The sequence below is a fragment of the Oryctolagus cuniculus genome, chromosome 10, assembly GCF_051225735.1.
Source record: "Oryctolagus cuniculus isolate XC-2025 breed Fujian yellow rabbit chromosome 10, ASM5122573v1, whole genome shotgun sequence".
Classification (NCBI taxonomy): domain Eukaryota; kingdom Metazoa; phylum Chordata; class Mammalia; order Lagomorpha; family Leporidae; genus Oryctolagus; species Oryctolagus cuniculus.
In genome coordinates, this window is record NC_142876.1 from 46698800 (window position 1) to 46713876 (window position 15077).

General features: G+C 36.3%; 1 protein-coding gene across 3 annotated transcripts in view; it reads left to right on the forward strand.

Annotated features, from left to right (window-relative positions):
- The window catches only part of DSC1 (desmocollin 1), a 31968-nt gene extending 17456 nt beyond the window's left edge, over positions 1 to 14512 (forward strand). For 2 of the 3 annotated variants that reach the window (XM_008261174.5, XM_089305223.1), the window contains 7 exons: positions 1041 to 1300; positions 1453 to 1595; positions 6971 to 7183; positions 7605 to 7847; positions 9263 to 9384; positions 11069 to 11323; positions 12206 to 14512. In XM_008261174.5, coding sequence (XP_008259396.3) covers positions 1041 to 1300; positions 1453 to 1595; positions 6971 to 7183; positions 7605 to 7847; positions 9263 to 9384; positions 11069 to 11323; positions 12206 to 12400 — 1431 coding nt within the window. In that variant the 3' untranslated portion in view covers positions 12401 to 14512. Of the gene's footprint in view, positions 1 to 1040; positions 1301 to 1452; positions 1596 to 6970; positions 7184 to 7604; positions 7848 to 9262; positions 9385 to 11068; positions 11324 to 12076; positions 12123 to 12205 lie in introns of all 3 variants that reach the window. The other variant, XM_002713481.6, reaches the window with a different exon arrangement.
- Positions 14513 to 15077: the final 565 nt, after the last annotated feature.

A 15077-nucleotide genomic window follows, 5' to 3' on the forward strand; every position in this document is an offset into this window, starting at 1 on the left:
GTAGGACTGAGCAGTTTGATCAGGAACTAAGCATATCCAAATCAAAATGCTTTGCAAATGTGCTGTTAAATAATATCATTCTATCTTGACTCAGATACTCGGAGCAACTGCTTTATTAAAGCCAAATATCTACTTATTATTATTATCCCTGGTGTCCCTTATAATGTCATGGAATCTTTTTTTAACTTAATATTTTATGTATTATTTTTTGAGAGCATATTTTAAATTTAAATTACATTATAATCAAATGCTTGATAGCTCTACTAAATAGAGTCCTACAAATAAAAAGTTAAAAGATCATAGTCCAGTAGGAAAATAGGCAAGATCTAAAAAAAAAAAAAACAAATTAAACAATGTACAACTTCATTCATTATGTAAGCCGTGGCCTGTAGTGCTGGCATCCCATATGGGCGCCAGTTCGAGTCCCTGCTAATACATGTGGGAAAGCAGCAGAAAATGGTCCCTGGCCCCTGCACCCACATGGGAGACCTGGAAGAAACTCCTGGCTCCTGGCTTCAGCCTTGCCTACCCTTGGCCACAGCAGTCATTTGGGGAGTGAATCAGTGGATGAAAGATCTCTGTCTCTCTCTGTGTCTCCTTCTCTCTCTATAACTTTGCCTTTCAAATAAATAAATAAATATGTAAAAAATAAATAAATAAATATCTCTAAAACTATAGTAACATACAATTTCTCTTGATTTGTTTCACAAAGATTTAAAACAAAGTTTGACAAAACATTATGCTTGCAGCCATTTTTGTTAATTTTAATTAATATTTACAATTGTAATAAAAAATGAAAACAGGAGCTTCCAAAAAAGTGAAGAGAAAAAAATTGGTTGAATCTTAAATAATTTGCAATCAACAATTTTGCATTTGACGATGTTGTTTTAGGAAGCTAAATGTCTTGAACTATGTTAGCACCAAGGTTTGACAACATTTGAAAAGTAAAAATGGTAATCCTTTGCTATTTAAAATTGACATCATCATCATAAATCTTCTACATAATAATGTATATTGACTAAAGTATGTTTATTGAACAGCCATTGAACTATGAAGTCAGTCGCCAAGTTATTTTGCAAATTGGTGTACTTAATGAAGCACAATTCTCTAAAGCAGCAAACTCACAACCTCCCACGATGTGTACTACAACTGTCACTGTGAACATTAAAGACAGTGATGAAGGCCCTGAGTGCCAGCCACCGGTGAAAGTTATTCAGAGTAAAGATGGCCTCCCAGCTGGCAAGGAACTCCTTGGATACAAAGCACTGGACCCAGAAACACACAGTGGTGAGGGCCTAAGGTAATGCACTTTGTGAAAAGATCTTTAATTTTAATGGGGACAGGAATTGATTTTAAATTTAAGAAACTTGGATGTATTTTTTGAAATGAAAATTTTTAAGATTTATGCTTCTTCTTTGATTTGCTCATTTATATTTGGTTTTTAAAAATTAGGTATCAGAAGGTAGGAGATGAAGATAACTGGTTTGAAATTAATGAGAACACCGGCGACTTACGAACTTTAAAAGAACTAGATAGAGAATCAAAATTTGTCAAAAACAACCAATATAATGTTTCAGTAGTTGCAGTGGATGCAGGTGAGTGCCGTTTTCTAGAAATAAAATATAAACATAAGGTATCTTTTTAAGGAAACCTTGGGGTACAATCTGTTTATTTCCAGATCAAAATTTAATGCAGTGTTTGCGTTGTTACTGCTTATTGTATTGAAGAACAGCTAATTTAGGCCCCAGTTTATCACTAACACAAAACTACTAGGTAGCAAATGGCCAAAGTCTTAAGACCCATATTTGATTTCTGCTGAGAAAATGGTGTCGTACCCAAGGATTATTGTTTTATTCAGAAGAAAAAGTTCATGTATAACCTTTCACCTTTCACTAGAACAACAAGTTTAGATTTTTATGATTTGAACCTGTTGAAATGATTCAGCCCACACAAAACAATTGGGTTCAATATAGGATTCTTTTCAGCATCTCTTAATGAATGACAAATTATTCATTAAAAATAAATTGATCTACTTCCCAAAGAAATGATCAAACCATTTCTTATAAGTGTTTTACTAGGGTTTGAATCTCTCTTCAAAGTTGATTCTAGAATCTATTCTGTAAAGAATGTCCTCAAATACAGCAAATTAATTATCTCAATCACATACTTTTGAACACACACTCTTCTCAGTAAACCAATTGTAATATGTTTAAATGTATGTTTATAAATATTCATTTGTTAAAGTTGCATTTTTTAAAGATTTATTTTATTTATTTGAAAGACAGTTACAGAGAGAGATAAAGACAGAGAGGTCTTCCATCCACTGGTTCACTCCCCAAATGGCTGCTTGGTCAGAGCTGTGCCGATCTGAAGCCAGGAGCTTCTTCAGGGTCTCCCACATGGGTGCAGGGGCCCAAGGACTTGGGCCATCTTCTACTGCTTTCCCAGGCCATAGCAGAGAGCTGGGTTGGAAGAGGAGTAGCTGGGACTAGAACCAGTGCCCATATGGGATGCCAGCGCTTCAGGCCAGGGCTTTAACCCACTGTGCCACAGTGCTGGCCCCAGTATGTTTATTTATACACATATACTACTATATTAATGTCTACATTTTAAAAATATACAAAGTAGAGATTAAAACAAAATATATGGAAGTTAAACTGTCTTATTTCATCATGCCAATTACATACTTACTCATTTGAGGCAAATTTACATAAGTAATAAAGGTAAATGAGTTTGGGCTTTAGTAACAGAGCCCATTGTTTTTGTTGTTTTCCTAATCCAAGATTTCCGCTTTCTTAACTACACGTCATGTTCCACATGAGCTAACTGATACAGCAATGCTTCCTCTATAGAATCATTGGATTTCTTTAGAAGGAATCAGTGAATATAGGAGCAAATACACACCCAACCCCATGGAAATTAGCACATGTTGAAAGTCAGCAGTGAAAGTTTTCATGTTTATTCATTTTTCCCTTGACAGTTTAATAATAAAATAGAGAATGTTTTTTCAGTTATTTTGCCCCTACTTTTTTCTGTAATTTTAAAGCAAGAGCCAAATTTACTAAAAGAGAGATAAAAGGTTAAATCAATGAATATTTCAACTGCTTACAATTCATACAGGAAGGACAAGGTGATTCATACACAAACCTGCCCATTCAGGATTTTTTTTTCTTACTCAGCTTTTTCCATTCCCTTGGGATGGGAATACTGTGCTGCACATCCTAATTAGTGAGTGGATCAGCTATGTTTTTTAAATATTTATTTATTTATTTGGAAGGCAGAATTACCAAGAAGCATAGACAGAGAGAGAGAAAGAGAGAGAGAGAGAGAGAGGTCTTCCATCTGCTGGTTCACTCCCTAGATGGCTGAAACAGCTGGACCAATTTGAAGTAAGTAGCCAGGAGCTTCCTCCAGGTCTCCCATGTGGGTGCAGGGACCCAAGGACTTGGACCATCTTCCATTGCTTTCCCAGGCCGTAGCAGAGAGCTTGATCAGCAGTGGAACAGCTAGGACCCGAACCGGTGCCCATATAGGATACCGGCACTGCAGGCAGCAGTTTTACCCCAAACCCATAGCACCGGCCCCAGATCAATTATTTTTTAAACTTTTCCCAAAAGTCCTAATATGAGGGCAATTTAAAAAGTCTGTGAAAAAATGGAAATAAAAATATAAGATTATTTTACTGAAAAAATTTGAAATCCATGCATTGTTTTTCCACAACAAATGTTTTCTGTGAACTTCATGAAGATCATGTGTGTGTGTGTGTGGACGCATTGTTCTGATGCTCACAAACATCTGTGGATGATGATTTAGGAATTTTATCTTTCTTAGAATCCTACTTACCTCCTTGTGCTGCTTGTGTTAATCTTGTTGGTCAGTCAGGCTGGTTTCCCTGCTGTCCATTTCAACAGCACTGTTGACCATACCTTCTCCCTAGAATTACCTCCTTCCTCCTGTTTGAAATTCAGTGGCCTTAAACATGTCAAGTGAATGGCAACGACAATTTCTGTTATAGTTCCAACTAGTCTTCATTCAGTTCTTCTCTCTGTAACTTTTCAGCACTTCTGCACTGGGAATAATGTGCTAATATAGCAAGTGATGTGTTTTCTCTATGAAAGGGTACTTCCATGATTTCTCATGTGCATTCTGTTCTAAGTAGTTTGATTATGAGCTCAACTTTGTAAAAGGGTTCCTTTATATGGTAGACAGTTCCTTCACCAAATATCTAGCACAGAATTTGGCCTATGCTTATTTTATGCATGTGCTAATAATTAACATTACTCTGTTTGAGAGCTCAGTGAACCTCCAGGATCAGGTTATGATTCACTACAAAGAGCTTTACAATCCCAGAGGCACGTGGCACTTGGAGCAATTGGATCTAATATGGGAAATTAAGTTTAAACATTACAAAATGCAGTCCTATTTTTGCCTTCTGTGAAATGAATTTTCTTAAAATAACCATTGTTCAAGAGTTATCAGGTGGAAGTGGTAAATATTTTGTGTGAACAATTCAAAGAGCCATGACTGAATTGTAAGAAATTATTATCAGGCATGTTGTAGCTTAATAGGAAAGAACCTAAAGTCCTCCTAACAATTAATTAAATAACTGTGTACATGCAGAGGGCTGATACATAATACAATAAGCTTCTGGTTACTGGAAACATTTAAGTAGCAGAGGAGAACTTTTGTTTCCCAGAATCCCCGTTATTGAGGTGTTGCTTATTTTGGGCTCTATTTTCTGGAAGCAAAGTTGAAAATTTACTAGGGCTGGTGCTGTGGCGTAGCAGGTAAAGCTGTCGCATGCAGTGCCGGCATCCCATGTGGGCACTGGTCGAGTCCTGGCTGCTCCACTTCCTATCCAGGTCTCTGCTATGGCCTGGGAAAGCAGTGAAGGTTGGCCCAAGGCTCCTAGCTCCTGGCTTCAGACTGGTGCAGCTCTGGCCATTGCCGCCATCTGGGGGGTGAACCAACAGATGGAAGACACCTTTCTCTCTCTCTCTCTCTCTCTCTCAGTTCTCTGGGACTCTGCCTTTCAAATAAATAAAAATCTTAAAAAAAAAGATTTACTGTCAACATTTTGTAGTTTTTGGAAATGTTCTTCTAAGACATTATTTCCAGTTCTGGCTTGTCATCCATTTTAAATAATGCTCAGAATCTTTCATTCTGATTTTATAGACCAAATAAAACAAAAATTGAGATAGATGATAATGTTATGTGATAAATGTTGGTTGAATGTAAAACTAAATGAACCCTGATTTGCTTTCCCGTGGTTGATGTATTTTCATTAGATTTTTAAACTATGATTTCTATCTTGACATAAAAAGAATCTCTACTTAAATTTTAAAGGTAAATTCATAGTATTCATATCAACTCAAGTATAGTATCTGTAACTAAACATTTTACTTGCAAAAGCTTCTTTTTCACATTAATTTTCTTAGTTTGCTCATTAGGAAGTTACTTTTATTATCTTTACTAACAATTTTCTGTCAGTCTCAAAATATTTATATGTTATTACACTTTATTTTCTTCATAGTTGTATTACTTCTTTATTTTTATATATTTTAAAACTTGTTCAGATAGAATAGTTTTAAAATAGATAGTTATTTTATAAAAAATTATTTTGAATAAATTGGCTTTCTAGTTACTCAACAGAACAAACTTCCTTAAAATACACTACATGATATTTATTTATTATGTGATTTAAAGACTATTTTAAACTAAAGAAAAAATGGATTGAATTTGCATGTAATTTTAATAGTCTTTATGATAAATCCAACATATGTATTTCAAAAATTAGACCAGCATTTATAAAAATGAGAAATTACACAATCAATTTTTATTTATTTCAGTTTTGAAATTATGCTATTTACAGCAGTTTATTATCACAAATGGTAGAATTTGAACATGTTTTGAACTTCATTATCTCTTAAACAAAAGTAATTGGCACTACTTTAAAGATACATTTACACAGAGGGAGAAACAGAAAGGGGTGAGGGAAAGAGAGAGAGAGAGAGAGAGAGAGAGAGAGAGATTCCATCAGCTAGTTCACTCCCCAAGTAGCTGAAATAGCCAAGGTTGGGCCTGCCTGAAGCCAGGAGTCAGGAACTCCATCTGGGAGTCTCCCCCATGGGTGGCAGGAACTCAAAGTTTGTCCATTATGCCCTGCTTCCCAGGGACCTTAGCAGGGAACCAGATCGGAAGTGGAATAGCCAGGATTTGAACAGGCACTCTGATAGAGAATGGGGGCATTTCAAGTGGCAACTTAACCTGCTTAGTGGCTTAACCTGCTTTTCCATGCCAGCCTCAGTAGGCATTATTTTAATTAAAATATTTATTGAGACTTATGTGTGAAGTCTTAGGTAAATAATGGTGGTGATGAACAGATAGTATGTGCTAGTCAAGGTATGAGCAAAGTGTTCTGAGGAAACAAAGGAAAATATGGCCACCATTGACTCTAGAGGTTGCAGTCAGTTTCATGAAGAGACGGCATTAGTGTTGCAAGGACAACAGAATGTACCCAAGCAAACAGGAAGGAGAGTGCCAAGAGGGTTTGATGAGAAACTTGACAAGTTTTCAGTGGAGAATACGTGAGGAAAAGTAGCAGCAGCTAAGATGACAGATGAACAGATGAACAAATGTAGAGTCTTTATACTCTTAGGATGAATTATGTGTGCTTCCCAGAAAGATGTAAGAATCAGCTTTGTGTCCAACAGGTTATTCTGTAGTGACGATCCTCATAACCTCACACCTTTTAGCTTTGGAAAACACCTGAAGGAATCATCGGATCCAACCACCAGTCCTCAAGGAAGTGTACTATGTCACTATTTTGTACTAATCCTGTAGAGATTTGGGAAACAATGTGCAAACTGATTTCAGGCAGCTAGCAGAAAACAGATGTCATCTGTGTATAACATAAGTTGCCGAAAATAAATTTTAAGTGAAAAAACAACCTACTTTTATTTTATCTTAGTTGGCCGTTCCTGCACTGGGACATTAGTAGTTCTTTTGGAAGATTTTAATGATCACCCACCACAAATCGATAAAGACGTGACCATCTGTCGTCACGAAAAGGATTTTGCTGTTCTAGAACCCGTAGACCCAGATGCGCCAGAAAATGGTCCACCTTTTCAATTCTTTCTGGATAATTCTGCCAACAAACTTTGGACTTTAGAATCAAAAGATGGTAAGTAATTCTGTTAAATGTTGTAATCAATATGAACTCAACATGCCTGATGAGCTTTATTTTCACTGTAGTTCATTGTAATAAATACACATTCATTTTAGGAAATATGCATTCATTTTAGGGTAATACCTTAAAATATATTTGTAGTAAGGTTAGTCTCTTGTTCTGAATATCTTTTAAGGAAACATATACATTCATTTTCAGTGAATATTTGAATAACCTGTAAGATATAGATTAGTCTAATGTAAGTCTAAAATGATATCAATTATTTTTTCTGAAAAGTCAAGATAATTTTTAAGACAGAAAAAGGATTCACTAGTCTTTATTCTATATTAATTTCTCCCTAAGAATATCAAAGAGGAATAATATTCCCACTGAAAGATCGTATCAATATACATTTTCTCTATCATTTTCCCTCTAGGTAAACGTGCTATCCTTCGTGAACGGCAAAATCTCGATTATAACTATTATTTCGTGCCTGTCCAAATACAAGACAGGCATGGTTTTGCTGCAAAACATGTGTTATCAGTGAAAGTGTGTGATTGCACTATTCCATCTGAGTGTAGGATGGATGTTAAAAGTCAGAGAGATGTTAAACCATCAAATGTAATACTTGGAAAATGGGCCATTCTTTCCATGGCTTTGGGATCTGCATTGTTGTTATGTAAGTATCTCTGTGCTTGCTGAAATAGTATCTGTTTAGAAAAACAATATGGCAGTTCTTTTCTTCAATGACATTGATAGCCTTTGGTGAATGTGCCCTTTTCAAATTCCTCCATCTACTTTAAGACTTGGGATCCCATGTCATTGAATAAGTATATCACTAAGAGCAGATAAAATTATTTAAAGTAAAATTCAAATCGCTGAGTCAATCATTTCCCTTTTTTTGGACTCAGTTTTTCATATGTAAGTTGGAAATAAAGGATAAAGTTATGAAGATTGTCTCCCCTATAAAGTATTATAGTTTTTCAAGCATCTAGCTTATATAGGGAATGCATATAAATATAAAAAAGAGTGAAAATAGGTAGTTTTAAAATTTTTAGATGTTTATGCTCTATTATTATTAATAAAGTGATTTAGCATATATCTTTAGAAGATTCCAACAAGTAGAAAATGGTCTTATGATACTATCAAGGGAAAATGATGCACAAGGGAGCCCAGATTTATTTTATTTAATTTTATTTATTTATTTGAGAGGAAGAGTTACAGACAGTGAGAGGTAGAGACAGAGAGAAAGATCTTCCTTCCGCTGGTTCACTCCCCAGATTGCCGCAATGGTGGGAGCTGCGCTAATTCGAAGCCAGGAGTCAGGAGCTTCTTCCAGATCTCCCAAGCTGGTGCAGCGGCCCAAGGACAAGGGCCATCTTCTACTGCTTTCCCAGGCCATAGCAGAGAGCTGGATTGGAAGAGAAGCAGCTGGGACTAGAACTGGCGCCCATTTGGGATGCCAGCACAGCAGGCGGAGAATTAACCTACTGCGCCACCGTGCTGGCCCCAGGGATCCAAGATTTTTGCATTTTGCAAGTCACTTTTCTGAAGATGGAAAACTATTAGAAATGTTGCCCAGACTGCTCCCTCTCTTTCTATCTCTCTGTTTCCCATGGTCTACTGTGCTTTAATTCATTCATTAGAGTTTCAACTGCAAGCTTCTGTAGTACTATATAAATTTATGTGCACCTTCAAAACTAAACACCCATTTTATGTAATTGCCTTTCTTGTATCTTTATGTGTAATGCTTTTTGTTTTGTTGTTCTCTCAGTCTTTTTTTAAAGTGTTACCATATGAATTTAATACCAATAATACTATCTGAGATTTTAGTCAAATAAAGTTGCCTCTTCAATGTTGAAGAAATGAGAGACACATATAAGTTAATTTTGGAGCTGGGACAAGAGCTATTATTAATCTTACTAATGCATTTTTAAAAAATTCTATTTTAAATTTTATGATCTAAAGAGATCTCAATTTATGAAATAAACTTAAAAAATCTATGCAACGTGTTTAAAAAATCATATAATCAAATGATTTGATATATACTATAGTAAAAAAAACACTATTTACATCAATCTTTTGTATTTTTAGGTATTCTGTTCACATGTTTCTGTGTCACTGCTCAGAGAACAGTAAAGAAATGTTTTCCAGAAGATGTAGCCCAGCAAAATTTAATTGTATCAAATACTGAAGGACCTGGAGAAGAAGTGATGGTAAACAGGATTTCATTTCCCTTTGAATTATCTGGTGATTCAATGATGACTATTTGAGGATTACATAATAATAGCAAAAATAATAATAGTTGATGTTCATCGAGAACTTTTTATGCCACAGAGTTCCAAGTGCAAATTTTGCTTTTTAAGATTTGTTTATTAATTCAAAAGGCAGAGTGACAGAGATGGAGAGAGAGAAGAAATCTTCTTACACTGGGTCATATCCCAGATGCCTAGAACAGCCACTTCTGGGCCAGGCTAAAGTCAGGAAATCCATCTAGGTCTCCCATATGGGTGTCAGGGACCCAAGTACTTGGGCCATCATCCATTGCTTGCTTTCTTTTTCTTTTCTTTTTTTTTTTTTTTGACAGGCAGAGTGGACAGTGAGAGAGAGAGAGACAGAGAGAAAGGTCTTCCTTTGCCGTTGGTTCACCCTCCAATGGCCACCGCAGCCGGTGCATCGCGCTGATCCGAAGCCAGGAGCCAGGTGCTTCTGCTGGTCTCCCATGTGGGTGCAGGGCCCAAGCACTTGGGCCATCCTCTACTGCACTCCCGGGTCACAGCAGAGAGCTGGCCTGGAAGAGGGGCAACTGGGACAGAATCCGGAGCCCCGACTGGGACTAGAACCCAGTGTGCCGGCGCCGAAAGGCGGAGGATTAGCCTAGTGAGCCACAGCGCCGGCCTATCCATTGCTTTCATAGGAGCATTAACAAGAGGCTGGATGGGGAAGCAGAGCAGCTGGAACATGAACTGGCATTTCAGTAAGGAATGGCAGTGTCACAATGATGGCTTAACTCACTGACCCACAACACTGGCCCGCAAAATTTATTTATTTATTTATTTAAAGAGAGGCTGAAAGGCTCACTCACACACACACACACACACACACAGCACTCCAACCTCCTGGTCTACTCCCAAATGGCCTCTCTGAGGTGGAAGCCTGAACTCGACCCAGGTCTCCGTTACCTACTGTCTCTCAGGGTTTTCATTAGCAGAAAGCTGGAGTCAACAGGCAGGGACTCAAAACCAGGCCCTCTATTTTTGGCTGCAGGCATCCTAACCAGTGACTTCTTATCTACAGGGCCAGATGCTGGTCCCGGACCTGCATGTTTTAATTCATTTAACCTTTACAATCCTGTTGTATCAGTTTCAAAGGCTGCCATAACCAACTGAGTGACTGGAAACAAACACACAGTTCTGGAGACTTAGGAAGGCGAGACTAAGGAGTTGACTGGGAGTTGCTCCCTCTGAGGCCCCAGAGAAGGATCTGCTCCAGGTCTCTCTCCAGCTTGATAGTTCTTGATTATGGCAGTATAAATCAAATCGTCACATTACATTGTCCTTGTGTTAAAGTCTGTATCCAAATTTCCGCTTTTTGTAAGGAATGACATTAATTCAGAATAGTTTGATCTTACCTGATTTATATATATATATATAATTATATATGAAATTATATAATGACAAGGTCACAATCTGAGGTATTGGGAGTTAGGACATCAACATGAAATTTTAGGAGAACCCAGTTCAACCCACAGCATTTGTGTCCTGGTTACATTATCCCAATTTTGCATATGGGAACTGAGGGAGAGCAGCTAGCTGATTTGCCTCTGATAAGGAAGAAATGAAAGTGTATTGCTAGTTTTAATTTGATTCATTCATTTTATAGCTCTAACTTTATTTTTAGGAAGCAAACATTAGGCTCCCCACACAGACGTCCAACATTTGTGACACAAGCATGTCTGTTGGTACCCTTGGGGGCCAGGGAATCAAAACGCAGCAAAGTTTTGAGATGGTCAAAGGAGGCTACACTTTGGATTCCAGCAAAGGAGGTGGACATCAGACCTTAGAGTCCAGCAAAGGAGCAGGGCAAGGAATGATGGACACTGGCAGATATGCATACACGGACTGGCAGAGCTTCACCCAACCTCGGCTTGGTGAAGTAAGTTCCAATGTTTTCAAGTTTCTGTTATGTGAAAGTTGAGCTCTATTTATGAATTGGATTTCCCAACTATTTCACTCCCTGTGCACCTGGAACATATCACCTTTGTCATGTTGAATTATAATAGACATGGAACTCAGATTCAAGACCAAAAAGCAAGATGATTTAATTTTTTAAAGTTTGATTTTTAAAATATGACTTTCAAAATTTTACCTAGGAGTGTCATATGTAGATGTGTTTATGAAGGATAAAAGATGGATGGCTTCTTCCTTGGAAATTACCGGAAAAACCACCAGGAGTGAAATAGAGGGTAGTGAACAGATATAAATTATAAATACTTTTCAGTGAGCTTGAATTCTCTATGTGGTTATGAAGTCCCAGCTATCAAAATCAAACAGATAGATTGTTAAGCTCCTTGATTTTTTTTGAGGGGGGGGGTTCAGATTAATCAGAATAGTTTGATATTAGGCAGTTTAATATATTATACTATTATGACTATATAATAGTATATAAGCATAAGAACCTTACATTGGTTTCCCAATAAGCTTATATTGGGTTCCCCCAAATAGTTGAAGAATTTATAGAGGTCAATTTCAAGTACACACATCTTTATGTTCAAATGGGAAATTGTAAGTTAGTTATATATGTGTCACCTTAATATTCATAACTGTGATCACTAGGAGCATTTATTTATTTGATATCGTTTATGAGTGAATATAATTCAGACCAATCATGTGCATTTTTTATGTGTAGGAATCCATTAGAGGACACACTCTGATTAAAAATTAAACAGTAAAAGGTAAATCAAAGACATCATTTTTATGCTAATATGTTTAGGTGTTTTTTAAAAAAAATAATAAACTGTGCTCTTTTTCTGAACAGAAGGTGTATTTGTGTGGCCAAGATGAGGAGCATAAACACTCTGCAGACTACGTGCGTTCGTACAACTATGAAGGCAAGGGGTCTGTGGCCGGCTCCGTGGGCTGCTGCAGTGATAGGCAGGAAGAAGAAGGCCTGGAGTTTCTGGATCATCTGGAACCCAAATTTAGGACATTAGCAAAGACGTGTGCAAAGTAATAAGTGTGCTTTTAATACAGCACCATCTACAAATACAAACTTCAGGGTTTATTGGATGTAAACACTAGCAGCATCTGCTACTGTTTTTTGGAGATAAACTTTGCGTCATGTACACAGTAAGATACTCTAAGTATGAGGTTTCCCTAAATGCTCCTTGTCTGACATTACTTGGAGGCTCTTTGGAAATTAAGGCTGCATTTGTTAATTTTCTTTTACATGCATGTAGATACTACCTTTGTGGGACTGTGTGCTGTCTTGTACCTGCTATTTGAACTCTTGTGTGCTAGGGAAGAGAATGTAGGAGAGCTGGGTATAGTGGAAGCTCATTGAAAATGAATTTTCCTTTTAGATGGATAAGTTAAATATTTTCTTCAAAATCTTGAGGAGAATTGTGCTTTTAGAAATATTTTGTTGGGTGCCAGAGAATTGCTTTTTTCTCTACTTGTCTTTAAAAAGAATTTCAATTATTCTTAAGTGCAGTCGTCAGTTTGTTTAAAAAAAAAAAGAAAGAAAAAAACTCATTTCTTACTACATTTTTCACTCCCTAGGGAGGGTGCTCATAGCATGGATTTCTTTCGGGAGCTCGGTCCTGGGGTCTCTGCCCGCGTGGATAACTTACCAGCTCCTTACAGCTTCTAGCACTGTTGGAAAGACAAGGACTAGAGTAAGCTCCCAGCAGCTTGAGCAGCAGAGATTTGCCAAGGAATTCATGAGACGATTTCCAGGAAAAGAATGGCAACTCTGATGCTCATGGGTTAGCCTGGACTCATACTTGTGTTTCGTTTGGTCGGTAAGATCTAAAATTATAAATAGCTTGGCAAGAACATGCACTCTAGTTTGATGCTGGCCCATCAGTTCTGTGACTTTCACCCTGAAGGCATTAGGCTGGAACCCTAATACACAAGAATTAAGCAATAGACCAAAAACTGAGCTGTCATCTATACTGGGACTTAACACGTAGTCAGTCTACAGTTGTGATTACTTTTCAAAATGGAATATCAGAAATGGTGTCTGGCACATGTAGGTTAGAAAATTGGTATCTATCACATCAACACTGACCAAACATTTACTCAATGATGCTCAAATGAAAAAACAGATGAGCAAATAAATTACTCTTTAGTCAAAGCACCTAATCTCAAAATAATTACACATTTAAATAATATCTTCTTTTAGCCATTTGTGGCAAACTACAAATTTATAAGCAATAATAGCATACATCACATGACAATTTCTCATGCAGACAAAGGTTATATTTTTTAGCCTATTAACTAGTTAACTTGAAAAAAATGAGTTTTTAAAAACATTTTGTGATTAGTCTTAGTCTTATTCTCAGGTAAAATTTCTAGTAAAAGGTATTTCCTCACATGAGTTGGGTAATGCAAGAAAAGAAAAAAGTAGTTTTAATAATTTGAATTTTATTTTCTAAGCTACCCATAATGCATGATTTTATAGCCATTGTAAGATAATTTGAGGATGATACTGCAATTTCTGTTTTTTGATATACACATTACTCTGACAATGATGCTAGTTTTGCAATTTTAAAATATAAAATTGGAATATATCATAATAAGTTATGGTTTTAAATGTAGATATGGAATGTCTTGAGGATTTAAAAATCATTAGCCAAATATTAGCTCATATGTTTGTGTTCATGTTTTTTTCTTATGCTTGCTTTAAGTATGAAAAAGAAAATTTATATCAATGTAAAAGTACAATTAATGTCCAAAGGTAGATTTCTTGTTAAGCAAGAGAAAAACCTCTAAAAATATAGAAAGTATGGGAAATGAATTTGTGTTAAGCAGTTTTGTCTACTTAAAATGTTTCCAAAATATTATTAAAATTTATCTCATGGAGAAAGTAGGACTGTTTTTTTATTTACTTGTGCAACTCAGTCATTCTCTGTTTACACCCCAAATTAAATGTTAATTATATGAATAATTAAATTTATGAAACTCCACTAGACTGTTTATAAATTCAGTTCAATAAAACATTGCATTTTGTGGATTTATTTCATATAAGTTAATTGTCAGTTGATCATCAATTAATGATTTAATAGTTATGAATAACTTTTATTTAAATTTATAGTGAACAAATAAAAATTCTATTTTCCTTATCTTGATTCGGGTCTCAAATAATTCATATGAAAATGAGATACCCAAGTAATATTTATAAGCAAACTTCATTTACACCTTCTAACCTAACTGAATTTTAATTCCTCCTGTACCTATGAAAATTATAAAACTTGACCTCTTTGCATATGTTTAATTGTAGAAAATGACATATGATATGTCACCTGAAAAAAGCTCAAAATAGGTATTTTGGAATGGGTGTTGTGGCTAGGGCATTGGGGTGCAGCCATTTAAGCCACTGCTTAGGACACCCGCATCTGACCCTGGAGGGCTTGGTATACTGGGATTTAAGTCCCAGTTCTACTTCATATCCAGCTTCTTGCTAACATGCTCCCTGAGAGGCAGAAAATGATGGCTCAAATACTTGGGTTCCTGTACCTATATGGGAAACACAAATGGAGTTCCTGGTTCCAGACCCAACAGTTTTGGGCATTTGGGGAGTGAACTAGCAGAAAGTAGGTCTCTCTCCCTCTCTTTCTGTTGTTATGACATTCATATAAATAAATTCATATAAATAAAGATCATAAAACTGTAGATGTTTTAGACTT